This window comes from Salmo trutta, chromosome 6, assembly GCF_901001165.1.
Source record: "Salmo trutta chromosome 6, fSalTru1.1, whole genome shotgun sequence".
Classification (NCBI taxonomy): Eukaryota; Metazoa; Chordata; class Actinopteri; order Salmoniformes; family Salmonidae; genus Salmo; species Salmo trutta.
Genome location: NC_042962.1, coordinates 17,146,870 through 17,165,026, shown reverse-complemented (window position 1 = coordinate 17,165,026; position 18,157 = coordinate 17,146,870). Strand labels below are relative to the sequence as shown.

The 18,157-nt window shown below is 41.2% G+C and overlaps 2 protein-coding genes across 2 annotated transcripts in view; one reads left to right on the top strand and one right to left on the bottom strand.

Moving 5' to 3' along the window:
• Positions 1-2,517: 2,517 nt before the first annotated feature.
• On the top strand, positions 2,518-11,485 carry cavin4b (caveolae associated protein 4b). The gene is made up of 2 exons (XM_029755500.1): positions 2,518-3,214; positions 9,063-11,485. The coding sequence occupies exons 1-2, from the start codon at positions 2,858-2,860 to the stop codon at positions 9,639-9,641; spliced, it is 936 nt and encodes a 311-aa protein (XP_029611360.1). The 5' UTR covers positions 2,518-2,857; the 3' UTR covers positions 9,642-11,485.
• dnah5l (dynein, axonemal, heavy chain 5 like) overlaps positions 11,188-18,157 on the bottom strand; it is a 65,744-nt gene continuing 58,774 nt past the window's right edge. The window contains exons 64-72 of the mRNA XM_029755498.1: positions 17,269-17,433; positions 16,885-17,152; positions 16,640-16,761; positions 14,845-15,192; positions 14,457-14,645; positions 14,173-14,305; positions 13,725-13,933; positions 12,245-12,466; positions 11,188-11,945 (exon numbers count right to left, since the gene is read on the bottom strand). Of these exons, the coding sequence (XP_029611358.1) occupies positions 11,727-11,945; positions 12,245-12,466; positions 13,725-13,933; positions 14,173-14,305; positions 14,457-14,645; positions 14,845-15,192; positions 16,640-16,761; positions 16,885-17,152; positions 17,269-17,433 (1,875 nt within the window). The 3' untranslated portion in view covers positions 11,188-11,726. The remainder of the gene's footprint in view (positions 11,946-12,244; positions 12,467-13,724; positions 13,934-14,172; positions 14,306-14,456; positions 14,646-14,844; positions 15,193-16,639; positions 16,762-16,884; positions 17,153-17,268; positions 17,434-18,157) is intronic.

Sequence of the window (18,157 nt, the reverse complement as noted above, 5' to 3'; positions counted from 1 at the left end):
CAGTGGCAAGAGAAAAAGTCAATCTACAGCAGGGATCCACAACTCGCAAGGGCTTCTGATTCTACTGATAATGTATAACGGTTTCCATGCACTCTTTAGAATTGAATGGACCAATCAGTAACTGATTAGTTTACTTTATTTCATACTGAGGATACTGAGTACTGACACACTGAATTGAGTCAAATTCTTTGTCCAATAATAATCTCCCTATGATTAACAGAGATTACATTACCCATGCTATACTGAGATACCCAATCATGGAAGTTCCCTTGGACTAGCCTAAATATAATGATGGGTAGAAGACAAGCTGAGCATTCATATCATAAAAGGCACAACACTACACAAGGGAGTACATAGTTATTGAACTCTTAGGCCTGTAATCCTGTTGGACCCATGTTTTAAGTCTGTATGCAGTATCACAAGGTCACACATGTGATGTCACTCCCATAGTATGTAGGAGGCCAGGGGCTGTTCCAACATCCATACTAGCATACACTTCATGGAACGCATGTCCAACCTCTGTTCCGAGGGGTCTGCCAGGGGATAGCATAGACCTCTCAGGTGACAGCATAGACCTCTGGATACCGATGTTAAATGGGGCAACAGTTGGCATGTACCTTAGTATAAAAGGTCTACTGTATTTGATGATAGACCAATACAGGTTTTTCCAATTAAAGGCATGTTCTTGATTGTGCTATAGGCGCCCAAAGCAATATATACAGTTGAAGTTGGAAGTTTACATACACCTTAGCCAAATACATTTAAACTCAGTTTTTCACAATTCTTGACATTTAAACCAAGTAAAAATTCCCGGTTTTAGGTCAGTTAGGATCACCACTTTATGTTAAGAACGTGAAATGTCAGAATAATAGTAGAGAGAATGAATCATTTCAGCTTTTATTTCTTTCATCACATTCTCAGTGGGTCAGAAGTTTAGATGTAAGGGGCTACTGCTATTTGGTAGCATTGCCTTTACATTGTTTAACTTGGGTCAAACGTTTTGGGTAGCCTTCCACAAGCATCCCACAATAAGTTGGGTGAATTTTGGCCCATTCCTCCTGACAGAGCTGGTGTAACTGAGTTAGGTTTGTTGGCCTCCTTGCTCACACATGGTTTTTAAGTTCTGCCCAAAAATCTTCTATAAGATTGAGGTCAGGGCTTTGTGATGGCCACTACAAAACCTTGACTTTGTTGTCCTTAAGCCATTTTGCCACAACTTTGGAAGTATGCTTGTGGTCATTGTCCATTTGGAAGACTAATTTGCGACCAAGCTTTAACTTCCTGACTGATGTCTTGAGATGATGCTTCATTATATCAACATAATTTTCTTTCCTCATGATGCCATCCCTCCTGCAGCAAAGCACCCCCTCAACATGATGCTGCCATCCCCGTGATTCATGTTTGGGATGGTGTTCTTCTGCTTGCAAGCATCCCCCTTTTTCCTCCAAACATAACAATGGTCATTATGGCCAAACAGTTCTATTTTTGTTTCAATAGATCAGAGGACATGTGTCCAAACAGTACAATCTTTGTCCCCATGTGCAGTTGCAAATCGTAGTCTGTTTTTTTTATGGTGGTTTTGGAGCAGTGGCTTCTTCCTTGCTGAGTGGCCTTTCAGGTTATGTTGATATAGGATGTTTTACTGTGGATATAGATACTTTTGTACCTGTTTCCTTCAGCATCTTCACAAGGTCCTTTGCTGTTGTTCTGGGATTGATTTGTACTTTTCGCACTAAAGTACGTTCATCTCTAGGAGACAGAACACATCTCCTTCCTGAGCGGTATGACGGCTGTGTGGTCCCATGGTGTTTATACTTGTGTACTATTGTTTGTACAGATGAACGTGGTACGTTCAGGTGTTTGGAAATTGCTCCCAAGGATGAACCAGACTTTCTGAGGTCTTGGCTGATTTCTTTTGATTTTCCCATGATGTCAAGCAAAGAGGCACTGAGTTTGAAGGTAGGTCTTGAAATACATCCACAGGTACACCTCCAATTGACTCAAATTATGGCAATTAGCCTATCAGAAGCTTCTAAAGCCATAACATCATTTTCTGGAATTTTCCAAGCTGTTTAAAGGCACAGTCAACTTGGTGTATGTAAACTTTTGACCCACTGGAATTGTGATACAGTGAATTATAAGTGAAATAATCTGTCTGTAAACAATTGTTGGAAAAATTACTTGTGTCATGCACAAAGTAGATGTTTTAACCGACTTGCCAAAACTATAGTTTGTTAACAAGACATTTGTGGAGAGGTTGAAAAATTAGTTATAATGAATCCAACCTAAGTGTATGTAAACTTCCAACTTCAACTGTAGCTAGTTGTCCAATGGTGCAATGGAAAAAAAATAACTTGCTTATAGAAGATGAGTGTAGAATGGATAGGGGGGTTTCCATTATCCCAGCCACACATCTTCCAAAAATGTAGAGGAGTCACTTAACGCTCAGTATTTTTAGCTAGGGCGAACGCATGTCAAATCTGGCCCCCATGTCTCTCTCTTTGTCTCTCTCTCTCTCTCTCTGAGCCCTGACTGGCGGCATCTGCCCTCTCATATCCCCCTGAGCTGCCCACACCCTAGAGAGGTGGAGCCTCCATGTCCTTTTGCATTTGACCTGGGTGAGGGACCAGTAGCACGGTGAGTCTCTTTGGCCGAGGTGTCTGCTGCCCTCCATGGCCCAATGATCCAGCAACCAAACCCTTCCTAACACCTGCTGGTCTGACAAGTATCAGGTCGAAGCTACCTAGAGGCCTGGTTACCCTTTCTGCGGTTTCTACTGACCACTAAGAAAAACAAAGATTTCTAACCTCAACCCTTTCCCTTTGGATCCGAGACGAGGCGGTTGACGACACCAACCATGGCTGATAAACTGGGTCTGGCTGTGGGGGACGACACGACGTCCGTCATGGCGTTATTGGAGCGTGTGGCGGGCATCATTGACAACGTGCAGACGTGTCAGACACGTATGGAGGAGAGGCAGCTCGAATTGGAGAACAGCGTCAAGACCATCCAGGAGGACGTGGTGAAGCTGACGGTAAACCACGCTGCCACCAGCAGCACAGTGGACAAGCTGCTGGAGAAGACGCGGAAGGTCAGCTGCCACATCAAGGATGTCCGGGTACGGGTGGAGAATCAGAACATCCGCGTCAAGAAGGTGGAAATAACCCAGGAGGAACTGTTGGCCAAGAACAAGTTCCGGGTTGTTATCTACCAGGTAAGCCCATTCAGCCAATGTCATTGCTGTCAGAAGCAATGGGTACTCACCATTGTCATCTTCATCCTCTAACTGGTTATTTAAGGATCATACTCTCAAGAGTTGTAGAAGGATGTGGTAAATTGTTCAAACTCATGGACTTTAGTTGAGATTTTGCTGGCAGAAACAACATGGAGACAGGGGGCCTGAAAGCATCTGTTAAAATTGAGGGTGTTAAAAGTGAAATCAAAGCATGGACTCTTTCAGATGGTTGAATGGTGCAGGCTTAATTTTACTTTGGCCTTCAAAGCTAACAGCTGCAAGCCTGCCGTTGACCTGATTATTTCAGGGCCTGAGTTGCCTTGACAGGACGTAAGATATAGTGCAGTCTATTAAAAGGTTAGATGCTGCACTCAAGAATACGAATCTATGTGGCAGATTGCCAATGACGATACAATTTGGATCAAGCAGTCACGGACGGGGCGGAGTGGATCTTGGCTGCCATTTTATTTCAGACTCGGAAAGAAAGGGGGGGGTCAAATAACAAAGAACAAAATGCTTTTTCTATAAACAAACTGGATTCACTGGCAGCCGCATAATCAATGAAAAATATGCAGTTTGGCATTCAAGTGTGTGTGTGACATACAGTACTAATGTTGAATAAGAAACTATTGCTTTGAAGGCATCCGATGAGTTGATTTAATTCATACTCTCCCTTCTATGAAAATGGATGCTGTAATGAAAGATGACTCTAAAACCGGATCAATTTTCAAACATTTTAACACCAGTTTTTACTCAAATGCATTACAGATAATGTTTTATTTTATATTAATATTACCACTGGTGTTTATCATTTTTGTATTGTGAAATTACTACAAACAGTAATTTCTAGAAGTTACTTCAAATATTTTGGTAACAGTACGTACTTATGCTGTTTCCCTACAGTCTTGAAGTAAATACCAGGTAATAAGTGGGCTGTAAAGTGATACCAACTTAATTATACTAATTGCTCAGTACTCAATTTTGCAATACTTCAACTAACGTTTGCCTGGTCCAGAATGGGTCATAGGGTTAAGACACTTCCATTCCATTTTTTATGCTAAAGGGGAAGTGAAAATGAAACATGATAGGGAGGTTTAGGAATCAAACAAGGAGTGGGGACATCTGTGGCATGGTTACAGGAATGTTGGTTGATTCTCTTGGTATACTGGGATTGACTAATTCACCACACTGTCTGCCATTCTGCGGTTGTGCCATTTAGTGACCACTAGGTGCTCTTTTTATGTCAACATTTAAATGAAAATTGGTAAATGCAAATGAAAATTCAAATGTAGCAATTTTTTGGGATAAGCTGCACAAACCCAACATGTACATGGTTAGTGATGATTCACTTACATTTAGATCGGTATAAGGGGATTGAAAGAAAAAGATTATGGATGGAACTAATCTTCCTAGATTTCCCTTGTAGCCTAAACCTGCAGTGGCACAGATTTATCAAATCAAATCTTATTTGTCACATGCGCCGAATACAACAGGTGTAGACTTTACTGTAAAATGCTTACTTACGAGCCCTTTCCCAACAATGCAGAGCTGAAAAGTATGAACATTTGTAAAAAAAAAAAAAAAAGATGAAGTGGTAACATAAAATAACAACAACAAGAGTACTGGTACTGAGTCAATGTGCCGGGGGTACGAGGTAGCTGAGGTGATTGAGGTAATATAATTGACAATGTTTTGTCTCAGCAAAAGAGATGGCTCTAATATTGACAACACATTAAAGTATCTCCCAATTTATTTAGAGAAATAACTGTAAAACAAGTTACTTTCTTGACAGAAATCAGCTCGACGTACTGTAAGGCAGTTCATGAATATTATTAAAGAACACCCTCTTTGTTTTTCCAGCTAATGTTGGGCAAGAGAACATTAAAATGGCAAAAAAAGACGTATTTTGAATTTAAGTCAGAATATAGCACTAATAGAACAGTCTCGCTCTCTCTCTAATAATGAAGAGCACCTCCAGTCTTTGTAAAGGGGTCTGCTGTTATTTGCTGGGTCTAAATGACAGCTGACAACATTATTCAAAGTTATTATACAAGGTTATTCTGAGAGCCTGCTGTGCACAGGGTTCTCTTTCTGTTTTTATTCTGAGAGCCTTTTCCTGTCAAGGCCCTCACCTCCTAATAAAGTATTAGGTATGAGGCTGTGATTGTCAATAAACCTCTCTTAGAATTATATGAATGCAAGGGAATCAGTAAGACATATTATTAAGTAAGACAAATTAGTAATTAAGTAAGACAAATTAGTAAGTAAGTAGTTTAGTAAGTAAGACACATTAGTAATTAAATAAGTAATACCAATTAGTAAGTAAGTAGGTAAGTCATTAAGACAGTATGTAAATAAGTAAGTAAATATATAACTATGTACAAAATTACCTAGTTTATACAGAAAATGAGGGAGGACATTCTCAGAAATATGTCCTCGTGATAGGGCTAAGTTATAAATTGAAATTGTATTTAATAGACTTCAAAAGTCATAATTTCTTTGGCTTCATTTCGCCGAGTTTTATTGGACTTGGCCTATCATAAAGGTTTAGCATGTTAATCCTACGTGTGTGAGGCTGTAATTTTATGAAGTCAAAGGTTTGAACTTTTAGTGTAAGTGTTTAGATCAGGTGTTCTATAATACGTAAGAGGCATATTAATGATACAGTACATTAATAGTAGTAATATTTCATATAGCAAATGGTACATGCCTCGTTAGAGTATATTGGAACAGCACTGCAACTCTGAATTCAGCATTGGAAGCAAACTTCCTCACCCATAAATGGAACTTGAATACGTGTAAGGCTTTGGCATGATACTTTGAAATTCGAAAGTTTTCAGACCACTTGACTTTTTCCACATTTTGTTACGTTACAGCCTTATTCTAAAATTGATTAAATTACTCTTTTCCCTCTTCGATCTACACACTATATCCCATAATGACAAAGTGAAAACAGGTTTATATACATTTTTGCTAATTTATAAAAAAAAATAGTGAGTTAATGCTTACAGCTGACCGCCCAGCCAAACTGAGCAATCGGGGGAGAAGGGCCTTGGTCAGGGAGGTGACCAAGAACCCAATGGTGACTCTGATAGAGTTCCTCTGTGGAGATGGGAGAACCTTCCAGAAGGACAACCATCTCTGCAGCACTCCACCAATCAGGCCTTTATGGTAGTGGCCAGACGGAAGCCAGTCCTCTGTAAAAGGCACATGACAGCCCGCTTGGAGTTTGCCAAAAGGCACCTAAAGGACTCTCAGACCATGAGAAACAAGATTCTCTGGTCTGATGAAACTCTTTGATCAGAATGCCAAGCGTCACGTCTGGAGGAAACCTGGCACCATCCCTACGGTGAAGAATGGTGATGGCAGCATCATGCTGTGGGGATGTTTTTCAGTACCAGGGACTGGGAGGCTAGGATCGAGAGAAAGATGAACAGATCAAAGTACAGAGAGATCCTTGATGAAAACCTGCTCCATAGCGCTCAGTATCTCAGACTGGGGCGAAGGTTCACCTTCCAACAGGACAACGACCCTGAAAATAGCAGTGCAGCAACGCTCCCCAACCAACCTGACAGAGCTTGAGAGGATCTGCAGAGAAGAAAGGGAGAAACTCCCCAAATACAGGTGTGCCAAGCTTGTAGCGTCATACCCAGGAAGACTCAAGGCTGTAATCGCTGCCTAAGGTGCTTCAACAAAGTACTGAGTAAAGGGTCTGAATACTTATGTAAATGTGATATTTCCATTTTTTATTTTTAATACACTTGCAAACATTTCTAAAAACCTGTTTTTGCTTTGTCATTATGGGGTATAGTGTGTAGATTGATGAGGGGAAAAAACGACTTAATCCAGTTTAGAATTGAGGGGGTAATGTAACAAAATGTAGAAAAAGTGAAGGGTTCTGAATACTTTCCGAATGCACTCTATGTAACTGCCATTCAAACACATGAAACAGTTGATGTATAATGTTAAGATATGTTGTTAAGACATGGTTTTTCTCTTGTGAACATTTCTTGAAAGGATGAATGAGCTGGAGGCCCATGGAAAACGTACTGAAGCATCTCCAATTCCCAAATAACTTCAAGCAGGAGAGGGAAACGAGAGACCCAAGTGAACCAGTACACATCTGATATATGCCAAAGACTATCAAGCCAGTTCTCATTAAAAGCGTTATTTAATGAACACATATCTAAATGAATGGTGCTAAACTCTCAGGTGACACAATGTTGTATCAAAACCTTAGTCTTTCTACCCAACTTTTGACATGTTGTGAAATACTGTAGGCCTTTATTCTATAAAGTGCATACATTTCGAATTATGTAATAAATTATTATTTTTGAAATATCATTAAAGTCTTGTGTTTTCATAGAATATTAGAGGCCAATAACTTAATTCTGAGATGCACGTAGAACATAATTAATTTAGATTTTAGAATGGTGGGTGTTTTTTTAAAATGCTGAATTCATACTGTTATTAAGTGATTGTAGGTGGGGAAAAAACAGCTAATTAGGGTCAATCTGTGAATTTTTGTTGACTTGTCTTATTAACCCTTTCAGTCCTGAGACCCCAGCAAAAATCTCCTTTTCATTGACTTTCATTTATCTGCATGTCCAGCCTTTATATTTAGCCTCACAGTTAAGTGTTTTACCATTTTCTTTTCAGGACAACCAGGGCTACAAGTACAACTCAAAACAATTTGACATAAACAGTTGCATTCATAAGTTGTATTGACAAATGTCAATAAGAAAAGGTCAGCCAAAGCAAAAACCTGATCATTTTGTATTTATTTACAGAAATTGTTTGCTAACTGGGAAATTAATATCCAACTAGTCAGAGACAACTGTGCAGAGTTTGGTGTTTAAGACAGCAACTATGTGCGCTTATTACAGTATTATATACGCCATGTCCTTGGATTTCCTATGATCTTCTATGTAGAAGAACCCCTTACTTCCTAATGACTCTTGTGTAGCTTGTGAGCATCATAGAGCAGAACATGCTACATGTGCATGTTTGTGAGAGCCTTTCAATTATAGGTTTTTAATAGTTTGTAGCTCAAGTCATTCAAAAGTCTGTAGCTCAAACATCACACTTAAAAGGGGTTAGAATTCCAATTCGCGCCGTCATCACGGTGGGACTCATTGGGTTAACAGATATACAGTCCCAAATAATGGTTTGAACCAAATTCACTGATTAACTGAAGCTCACAGTGTGGGCTGGATACAGTGTTGGGTTGCAGATACCAATTTAGCTGCCATCTATGGTAATTCATAAAATTATTTATGGTTCTTGGCAGTGTCTTTCTTCATGAGTGGCTGCTCTCATTTCAAACATTGACTTTAATGAGTGAAGTACTGTATGAAACCTGAACCCATTAAATAACTGAGTTATGGGGACACGCAGCATTAAGCGAGAGCAGTTGGTCTATGCTTCTCAGGATTGTCAAGAAGTCAGATTCTTCATTCAACAACTAAGGCAAAAACGTCAATATTATGGCGGTCATTCTCCTCCCCACATCGATCAAGACTTTTAATTTCGGTCTTTGTTTTCTATGTATTCAACCTCAATACTATTGCAATCCTTCTGTCAGAGCTCAGATGTCATTAAACCTGAAACAAAGTGCTACCACTTGATATTACAGATGTATACTAGCAGGCAGACAAAAAAAAGAAATGTTTTATTGTCACATACACTGGATAGGTGCAGTGAAATGTGAGGTTTTACAGGTTACAGATGTATACTAGCAAGCAGACACACAAGCGCTTTTGTGTATCCCTTTGGTTCTTTTGAGGTGGTTCTGAGACACTCAACCTGGATTCTGATCTCATTACAGGGTGACAGTGAGGTGCCAGCTGTGGCAGCCGGAAAGGAACCCAAAGGACCCAGTCAACCCAAGGCACCCAAACCGTCGGCGGCCGAAGTGGAGCCAGACCACTTTGAGCTCCCCCCTGAGTCTGATGAGGAGTACATGGTGGTGGAGGAAGCCTCGTCCACGGCCGCCAAGATGAAGAAATCAGGCCTGAGCCGCATCGAGAGCTTCAAATCTACCTTCTCCCGCGCGAACATGACCAAGACGAAAGAGAACATGAACAGCAAGGTTGGCCAGATGGGTGAGCGCATCGTATCGACTGAGCGCCGGGAGAAGATCCGCCAGTCCGGCGAGAGGCTCAAACAGTCCGGCTCACGGCTCAAGGAATCTATTGCCAGCCATGTGCCAGCCAAACTGAAGAAGGAGAGGACTGTGGCGGAGGGCCAGGAGGGGGCCGAGGGGGTCACTGAGGATGCCGCACCCATCCCACCACCCAAGGGACGCAAATCCGCAAGCCCTGACCTCGCCTACACAGAGGTGACCAAGGAGGCTGAGGATGGAGAGGGTGAGGTACCGATAAATGATGTCAAGCAGCTCTCCTAAAACAGCGCTCAAGGAAACTGAAAAACAACAACATACATGTTATTTTTCCTTTTTTTGGGGGGGGGGGGATTGGCCTGTGACCCATAGTCCCAGTAGTCCCGGTCCCAGAAACAGGCCAGTTAGGGTGTCAACACGATGAGTTTATATAATCCACACACTCCTGTAACATTTGGAAGTCATCTTTGTTTTGGGAATTCAAGGATTTATATAGAACAAGTATATATATATTTTTTTTTCTTAACTTTTTCCTGTTTACATTAGACATGGACATGGACATTCAAGTATGCAAAACAAATAAACTGAAAAGAATTATAGTAAGTTTGTGGGATTGGACATTTTCTACAGACTTTCAACATCTTCATAATCAACATACTTACAATATTAACGGACATTCAATTGTCGTTCATTTGCATGTTGAAAGGCTGAATATGGGATGTTAAGGCTAAACTACTGAAATGATGGAAGTTGAAATTGAGTTTTGGTATGAATGGTTTAATTAAGGTTAATGTTACATATGCAAAAGAATAACTTGACAGAGAAATGTCTTGTGTGAAGGTATGTGAAGAGTGATGAGCTTTAGGACTGAATGATGTCAATTCATGCCCGCCGAACCAGAATTCAGTGAATAGATAAAATTTCTTGTGCACTTTTTGCAGAGAAAAACTAAAATCAGCTGTTGTCTGAGGAGTAATGCTTATATAAACATATATAACAAGTATATATCATTTCATAGGAAAATGGGTTAATTTCTAAATTGGTCCTTTGTAGCTCAGTTGGTAGGGCATGGCACTTCTAACACCAGGGTTGTGGGTTCGATTCCCGGAACCAGACATACGTACAGTGTATGCACGTATGACTAAGATAAAAGCTTCTGCTAAATGGCATATATTATTATATTATATGAAAGGGTGGGTGAGGAAACTACTGTGCATTAAGTCAAATATCTATGGATATGACATTTAAAAATATATAAATAATTAGCTATACAAATGGCCAGTAGGAATAGACATTTTAAGTACATAATTTAACTCCCTATGGACATAAGCAGATTCCTGAATATTTGCATCTTCTGCTCATTTAGTATTGTTTAATATATGAAGCCATTTCTAGATATTTTTTGCTGTTATAGTGTGAGTGATTTGGCATGACTATAGATATTATTTCATGAAGTTGAGAGGAATTCTCTTGCGTTTATGCCACTTAACATATATAGGATGGATTTTAAGCCTCTCTGCTGCTAAGGAGAGGTAACACATTGTGCATGTTATTATCTTATTCAATTGTCCAATACTCTTGTTAACTGTAGATTTTGTTTCTATTCAATGAACACAGTTTAAAAAGGTCTAAACTTGGTGCAGTACTACACTAACTGTTGCTATGGTAATTATTTGTTACACGTCCAACATATGTTAAGATAGTAGTCGAAAGCTTTTGTAAATTCCCATAAAACATGTCGTAACAGCTTATGGCAACCACACTCGTATTACAACACACATAACCCAGTCATAAGGTATAGAACTGTGAAAAAAAATTACTGACTGGCATCCTTGTTTGCTATGCTATGATTTATTACATAATTATTAAAATGTTATAAAAGTGTTATTACTATGATGCTACATGATGCTATTCAAATGCTTTTTGACAGGGTAAAGTGTCAGAGGGGTTGATTTTAGTGGATAAATTGGAATAGGGGAAACAACTATCTTTTCTACAGCACTTCAACAAATAAAATACCAGGATATGATGAGTTATTCAAAAACAAGAATTTCTATACGACTTGTGCATTGTTTACATCTACTGGTATTCTTTGAAAATATGTTTAATAAAAATTCCAAATATAGTAATTTGGCTGCACAAAATACTAGCATTATTGATTAATCAATTCATTTGCACTACGTAGACAAATAGTAATTCTGAGAAATCACTTTGAATTAGATAAACACACACATTGTCGTCATTGTCATATTCAGTATGTGGTTGAGACACACACACAATCACTCATTCACACACTCACCCCTACCTATCCCCCCACACAAACATGTTTTGCAAAACTAAAATGGCTACCACTTGAAATGAAATTTCCACTCATTTGCAGTCACAGAGCAGAGCCACTCCCCTCAGAGTCCAGTGGTCAGGGGACTGGAAGGTGCGCAGCAGCAAGGAGAAGATGAAGGTGAGGTCTGTGCGTCTGGGTTTCTTATACACGGGACAGGAGTACAGGCTTATCCCTTGCTGACGCTTGGCATCGGAAGCCAAAGTGCTGATAGCATAGACGTGGACCACAGGGAGGACTGTGAAAAGGACCTGGAAGTGAAAGACGGGGGTGAGACTCAATAGGCTGGTTTCTAACAACTTCAGACTCAATGGAAATTCATTACAGACCTGGGTCAAATACATTATGTCAAATACAATTAATCAAGGTGCACTTGAATTTAGAGTTTTCACTTTCGGGACTATTTCATTGGTATGATCGTATACATTTTGTTGTTGTTGACAGCACCCAGGTCTGGTTCATTCAAAGTTTTTACCATCGATCTTAGTGAAGCAAATAATAATGAGCATAAATATTCCCAGTGGAAAATGAGATAACGCTACATGCTAACCTTTGGAGGTGACTCTGTGAGTTTGGCGTTTCTCTTGTCCCACCCTGCCCCATCCAGGAAGAGTCCGTAGATGTAGACTCCCCCCATGTCGTCTGGCGGCGGCGCTGTGACGTCCTCCCTCATCATCCGAGTGACATCGTTGTGCAGGACGACAGTGTCCAGAGCCCAGCCTTTGGCCAGGTTCATCCTCGTGGTCTCCTGCCTCATGGCAGTCAGAAAGCCCTATGACAAACCACACACAGTTTATCATGGCATGACTTTGAAAACATTTTTGCTGGGTGCTTTAAAAGAACACTATTCAAAATCATAACATTTATATCATAACGTAATATACATCATTCCCAGGTAATACATAAACAGTACAAGTTCCACACGAAGTACTGTAACCAGATATTCATTGGTGCGACTGCCATGTCTGCTCCACCTCTGAGGTTGTACATTTGCAGTACGTGACTCGTTTCAAGAAAGTAGGCATATGTCGCGGGTCACTATTTCACAGGAGTGCCATTTGAACGTAAAGTCGTTTTCATTTTAAGTTAAAAAGTGTACTGTTAGCTATCTAGCTAGCTAACGTTAGCTGGCAGGCTCACTAGCTAACATTACATGTATGATCTTATTATTTGTATCTCAGAGCCATTTGCTTTGCTAGTTATAGCCTAATGTTAGCTAGCTAACATTGCATCTGGTTGGTTAGCTACCTGCAGATTCATGCAGGGTAGTAGCATCATGAGTTGTGATTATGGTTAATTGTTTACCTAGCTAGCTAGCTAGCTAGCTAGCTAGCTACATGTCTTAACAAAAGACTCCACTATGCAAGTAACCATTTCAATAGAATGTCACAGCGACAACTGTTGATAGATGTAGCTGGTAAATTCACTCTGGCTAACTACTCCGATTTCAGAGCACTCTCGTCTGAGTATGCCAGAGCGCAGAATAACTGACAAATTTACGAACGCTCAACACCATTTGAACATGTCTGGTGTCAGTAAACGTTGGCAAAAAAGCATAAATTGTTGCCAGCAGCACAGTTGCAGTCACCAACACTCTGGATAACATAAAAACAGCCTAACCAGCTCTGCTAGGGTGAGTAAAATAGTCAGTGAGCTGTTCTCTCATTTGTGTCTTGAAGTAGCTAGCCAACGTTTGCCAGTTAGCTTGGGTGCTTGACTGCCGTTGTTAGGACAGAACACTCAGATCAACCCTTAAAGAGTTGGGTGGGGCTAAAACTTAAGAGGGTGTGAACAATGCTGAAGGGGTGCAGACAAATAAGAGCTCTCCAGTAGGTACCAAAACATTCAAAGGCCATTTCCTCAAAGTTTATCAACTTTCAAAGCAGAATTACTTTCCCATTGTTCCTCAAATGCAGTGTATGATATACCATTGTAGCTCTGTGTCTCTGCTTTTATCCAATGTAAAGAAACACAATTTAAAATGTTGCTACATGAGACCGAATCAAGGCGGTCGGTCACGTATATCCTACCTGTGGGTTGAAGAAGCCAGTGAGCCAGAACTGGTGGGGCCGTCCACTGGAGATCCAGGTATGAAACTGCTGGTTCCTCTCCAGTAGCTCCGTGAACCAGAAGCCCAGCGTCGCAGAGTCCCAGCTGATCTTCTGCCACAGCTTGGGGATGCGGGCGTCATACATGCTGTCCAGGGCATCCCTCAAATCCTCTGACATGATAATGGTCCCTAATGGTAGATAGTTTAGTTCAGGGACTTGAAACCTATAACCAGACACAAAAGTCTCACTTCGATTTTGGAGTAGAGAAAAATGTTGTCTAATTTCTTTTCAAAAGTTGCTAACTAGCTATGTATTGTATTTCCATGCCAATTACACTGTGCAGTGTGAAAGTTGTTGTTTTTATTACAGATTATCTTTTTATTGTACCTCTGTATGCATTTACAGTATGTGTTTTTTAGAGACTTACCATCAATGGCCAGTTTCAAATCAGTGAGGGTACTCCGTACACAGCCTATGATTCGCTGCATGCGGTCAAGCTCCTGCCGCAGAAAGATGTTCATGGGCTGGAAAAGGCCCATTTTCTGAAGATGAGTTCTCACCTGAAGCACAAAGTAGAGGGGACCTTATTATTGATGTAGTTGTTCAGTTGATCTGTGGTACATATGGTATCTTTACAGAGCCAAGATATAACAATTGTTGACCCCAACCCCTGATTGACACAATCAACCTTGTCCATGTCTGGTTGGTTACCTCATGTGGAACGTAGTCTGGTGGCAGCTTGTCCAGCATCTCATTGGCCAGTTTCTGGACAGTGGCCTCTCTTGTCTCCCCTCCCCCTCCTCCACTGTCCTTGGGTTGGATATTGATGATGGTGCTTAGGATCTCATTGGCCATGTTTGTCTGGTACGTAATGTCAGCATTAGGATGAAGACCGAATACCTGTTGGTCACACAACTGTGATTAGTATATGTGTTGTATGTTTGAGTAGAGGAAAATATGTTTGTTGCTCCAGTGTGAATGTAGCCTATTCAAAAAGAACCAAAACCTGTCTAACATGAACTGTCTGCTAACTGCAAGCAGAAAATAATGATGTAGCTAGCACTAATGTCACACCAATAACATCTCTCCCCCCTCTTACCTCTGGCGAGTCGACCAGCGGCAGGGTCTCAATGTGGAGCAGGTAATCCGGCACATTCTTGGCTTTGGGTATAGTATAACCCTTGTAGAAACAGAACTTGTCGGCAAATGTGCTCTCGCTGAACCACACACGGGTGAAGGTGTTGAGAAGGTGTTTGTCCAGATCGTCTGTTACCCGGCCACCATATTGGACCTCGCCCAGCATATAGCGCAGGCAGCTCCAGTTGACGCCACGCTTCACGTCCAACTCATCCAGGTGGTTCTGGACAAACTGCATGCTGGAGGTGAAGTCTGCCTGGTTGAACTCGTACGGGATGTTCCAGCCCAGGGGGCCAAACTTACGCCTCTCCTGCATGGAGAAAAACCAACACACATGAGATTGATAGAGAGATTGATGGACATCATTGATTCATCCATTAATTCATTTATTTTCACTGGGTAAAATATCATTATAAGTAATAACTGTACAGAGGTACAGAGGCAGAACACTAGTGAGAACCAGAGAAATACAGAGGCAGAACACTAGTAAGAACCAGAGAAATACAGAGGCAGAACACTAGCAAGAACCAGAGAAATACAGAGGCAGAGCACTAGTGAGAACCAGAGAAATACAGAGGCAGAACACTAGTAAGAACCAGAGAAATACAGAGGCAGAACACTAGCAAGAACCAGAGAAATACAGAGGCAGAACACTAGCAAGAACCAGAGAAATACAGAGGCAGAGCACTAGTGAGAACCAGAGAAATACAGAGGCAGATCATTAGTAAGAACCAGAGAAATACAGAGGCAGAACACTAGTAAGAACCAGAGTAATAAGAGGCAGATCATTAGTAAGAACCAGAGAAATACAGAGGCAGAACACTAGCAAGAACCAGAGAAATACAGAGGCAGAACACTAGTAAGAACCAGAGAAATACAGAGGCAGAGTACTAGTAAGAACCAGAGAAATACAGAGGCAGAGCACTAGTAAGAAACAGAGAAATACAGAGGCAGAACACTAGTAAGAACCAGAGAAATACAGAGGCAGAATACTAGTAAGAACCAGAGAAATAAGAGGCAGAACACTAGTAAGAACCAGATAAATAAGAGGCAGAATACTAGTAAGAACCAGATAAATAAGAGGCATATCATTAGCAAGAACCAGAGAAATACAGAGGCAGAGCACTAGTAAGAACCAGAGAAATACTGAGTCAGAGCACTAGTAAGAACCAGAGAAATACAGAGGCAGAGCACTAGTAAGAACCAGAGAAATACAGAGTCAGAGCACTAGTAAGAACCAGAGAAATACAGAGTCAGAGCACTAGTAAGAACCAGAGAAATACAGAGTCAGAGTACTAGTATCTCCACCCGGCACAGCCAGAAGAGGACTGGCCACCCCTCATAGCCTGGTTCCTCTCTAGGTTTCTTCCTAGGTTTTGGTCTTTCTAGGGAGTTGTTCCTAGCCACTGTGCTTCTACACCTGCATTACTTGCTGTTTGGGGTTTTAGGCTGGGTTTCTGTACAGCACTTTGATATATCAGCTAATGTAAGAAGGGCTATATAAATACATTTGATTTGAATTTGATTTAGTAAGAGCCAGAGAAATACAGAGGGAGAGTACTAGTAAGAACCAGAGAAAAGGGAAGGAAAACATGGAACAGTAGATGGAAAGACTGTTATTGATGTGAACGCTGAAAATGTTAGAGAAACAACAGCCATTGGGGATATGGGTATTTAATATGATGGTATGATATGCGGATATAGATGATTATGATACGGGGTTGAATCGGGTTTGAAATGATGTTGTTTAGTCAGACCTGAACAGTAGTGTGGAGGAAGGCCACAGCGTATAACAGAGGTCTCCACTGGGGCAGGTTAGTGATATCCAGCATCTCCTGAGTCACACCGTTGTAGGTCCTTTTCAACCCTGCTTTCATACCTGGACACAACATAAGACCACAAATCTGGTATGACACAAATTAATAATACGAAGATACTGTATATGCCATGTTCATCAATCCAGATTATGAAAGTTAACACAGAAGAAGTGGTTTACATATACCCTGAGGAGGCTCATTGGTGAACTTGATGGACGACTGCAGGAAGTTGATGGGGAACTTGGGGTGGACCTCGGTGGTCAGCCACACCCTACAACCGCTGTGGATGTTTTCGGTGTTGGTAACCGACTCCAGCAGCTCGTCCAGGAAGTCCAGGCCCAGGTGGCAGTTCTGGAGGAGGAGCCAACCTCCGTCAGCCATACTGTTGGCCAATAACCTGCGAGCGTGCACTTCCTGGCCCTGCCCCATGGAGATGGGTCTGCATGGTGCTCCCTACAGGTACACGCCGGACACAACATCAGCAAAACAGTCAAATAAATACAGTAGAAAACAGGAGTAGTCTAGGAGTAGGCTTAATCTAGGTCTGAGAAACTTGCCACTAAAGTTACCTTTGCTTTTGCAAGCCTCTCTATGTTCTCTGTGGGGTCGGACCCCATAGACAGGAAGCACACCATGGGAGTCCTCTTGTCACTCTCCGCCCACATGGACTCCATGTCCAGAATGACCCCCTCGGCGTACTTAGGCCCCAGCGACTCAGCGATGTAATGCCGTGCCTGGAACAAAAACCAAAGGGATTCACCAGCTAACGTGGCGAACACAGGCTATACCACTGCAGCTGAGGATTTTCAACACGGAAATGTTTCATTAGCTTTGGATAATGCTTTAGATAAATCTATGGCTTTATTGGAGGTTTTCATTTTGTCGTTATTGGTGGCAACATTTGGTGGATCAACCTGGGTTCTAAGATGACAGAGAACTATGAAATAAAAACCTACATGTTTGAATCCACCTATTTTTATTTGTGAGAAGTTTATATTGCAGAGTGATAATTATATGGCCAATGGGGAAATTATTTTATTCTGATCACATAGCAATAACCTAAAGCAGAATCATTGACATGTTGCACAGAGGATCTTCAGCCTAGGAGCATAGACAGCAGTACTGTACAGTGGTTCTTCCTTTAAAAGTGAGTCGCATTCTATTAATAGAGATGATTAGAAATGCGTTGGCTGAAGAGACATAGACAGGTAGTATTCAACACCACACTGCCCAAAAGGAGAAGAAACATGTCTGGAGAACAAAACATTCGTTTTCAATTGAATGCGGAAAATGTTTGTTTACAGCACAATGTATAGTACATTGAGTGCATACATTTGTGTTCAGTGTATGTGATCCCTGCAGGACTTCAACCCACAACCTTGCCATTACTATTACCACAGCCACGGTCTTACCAACTATGTCACTCCACTTCCAGGAGCATGTAGGGTGATTCCACAC

What these genes read in the sequence shown, in the direction of transcription:
- cavin4b (XM_029755500.1), top strand. Translation starts at nt 2,858, where the DNA reads ATGGCTGATAAACTGGGTCTGGCTGTGGGGGACGACACGACGTCCGTC. An exon ending in TCCGGGTTGTTATCTACCAG is followed by an intron (nt 3,215 to 9,062) that starts GTAAGCCCATTC and finishes ATCTCATTACAG; the next exon opens with GGTGACAGTGAGGTGCCAGC.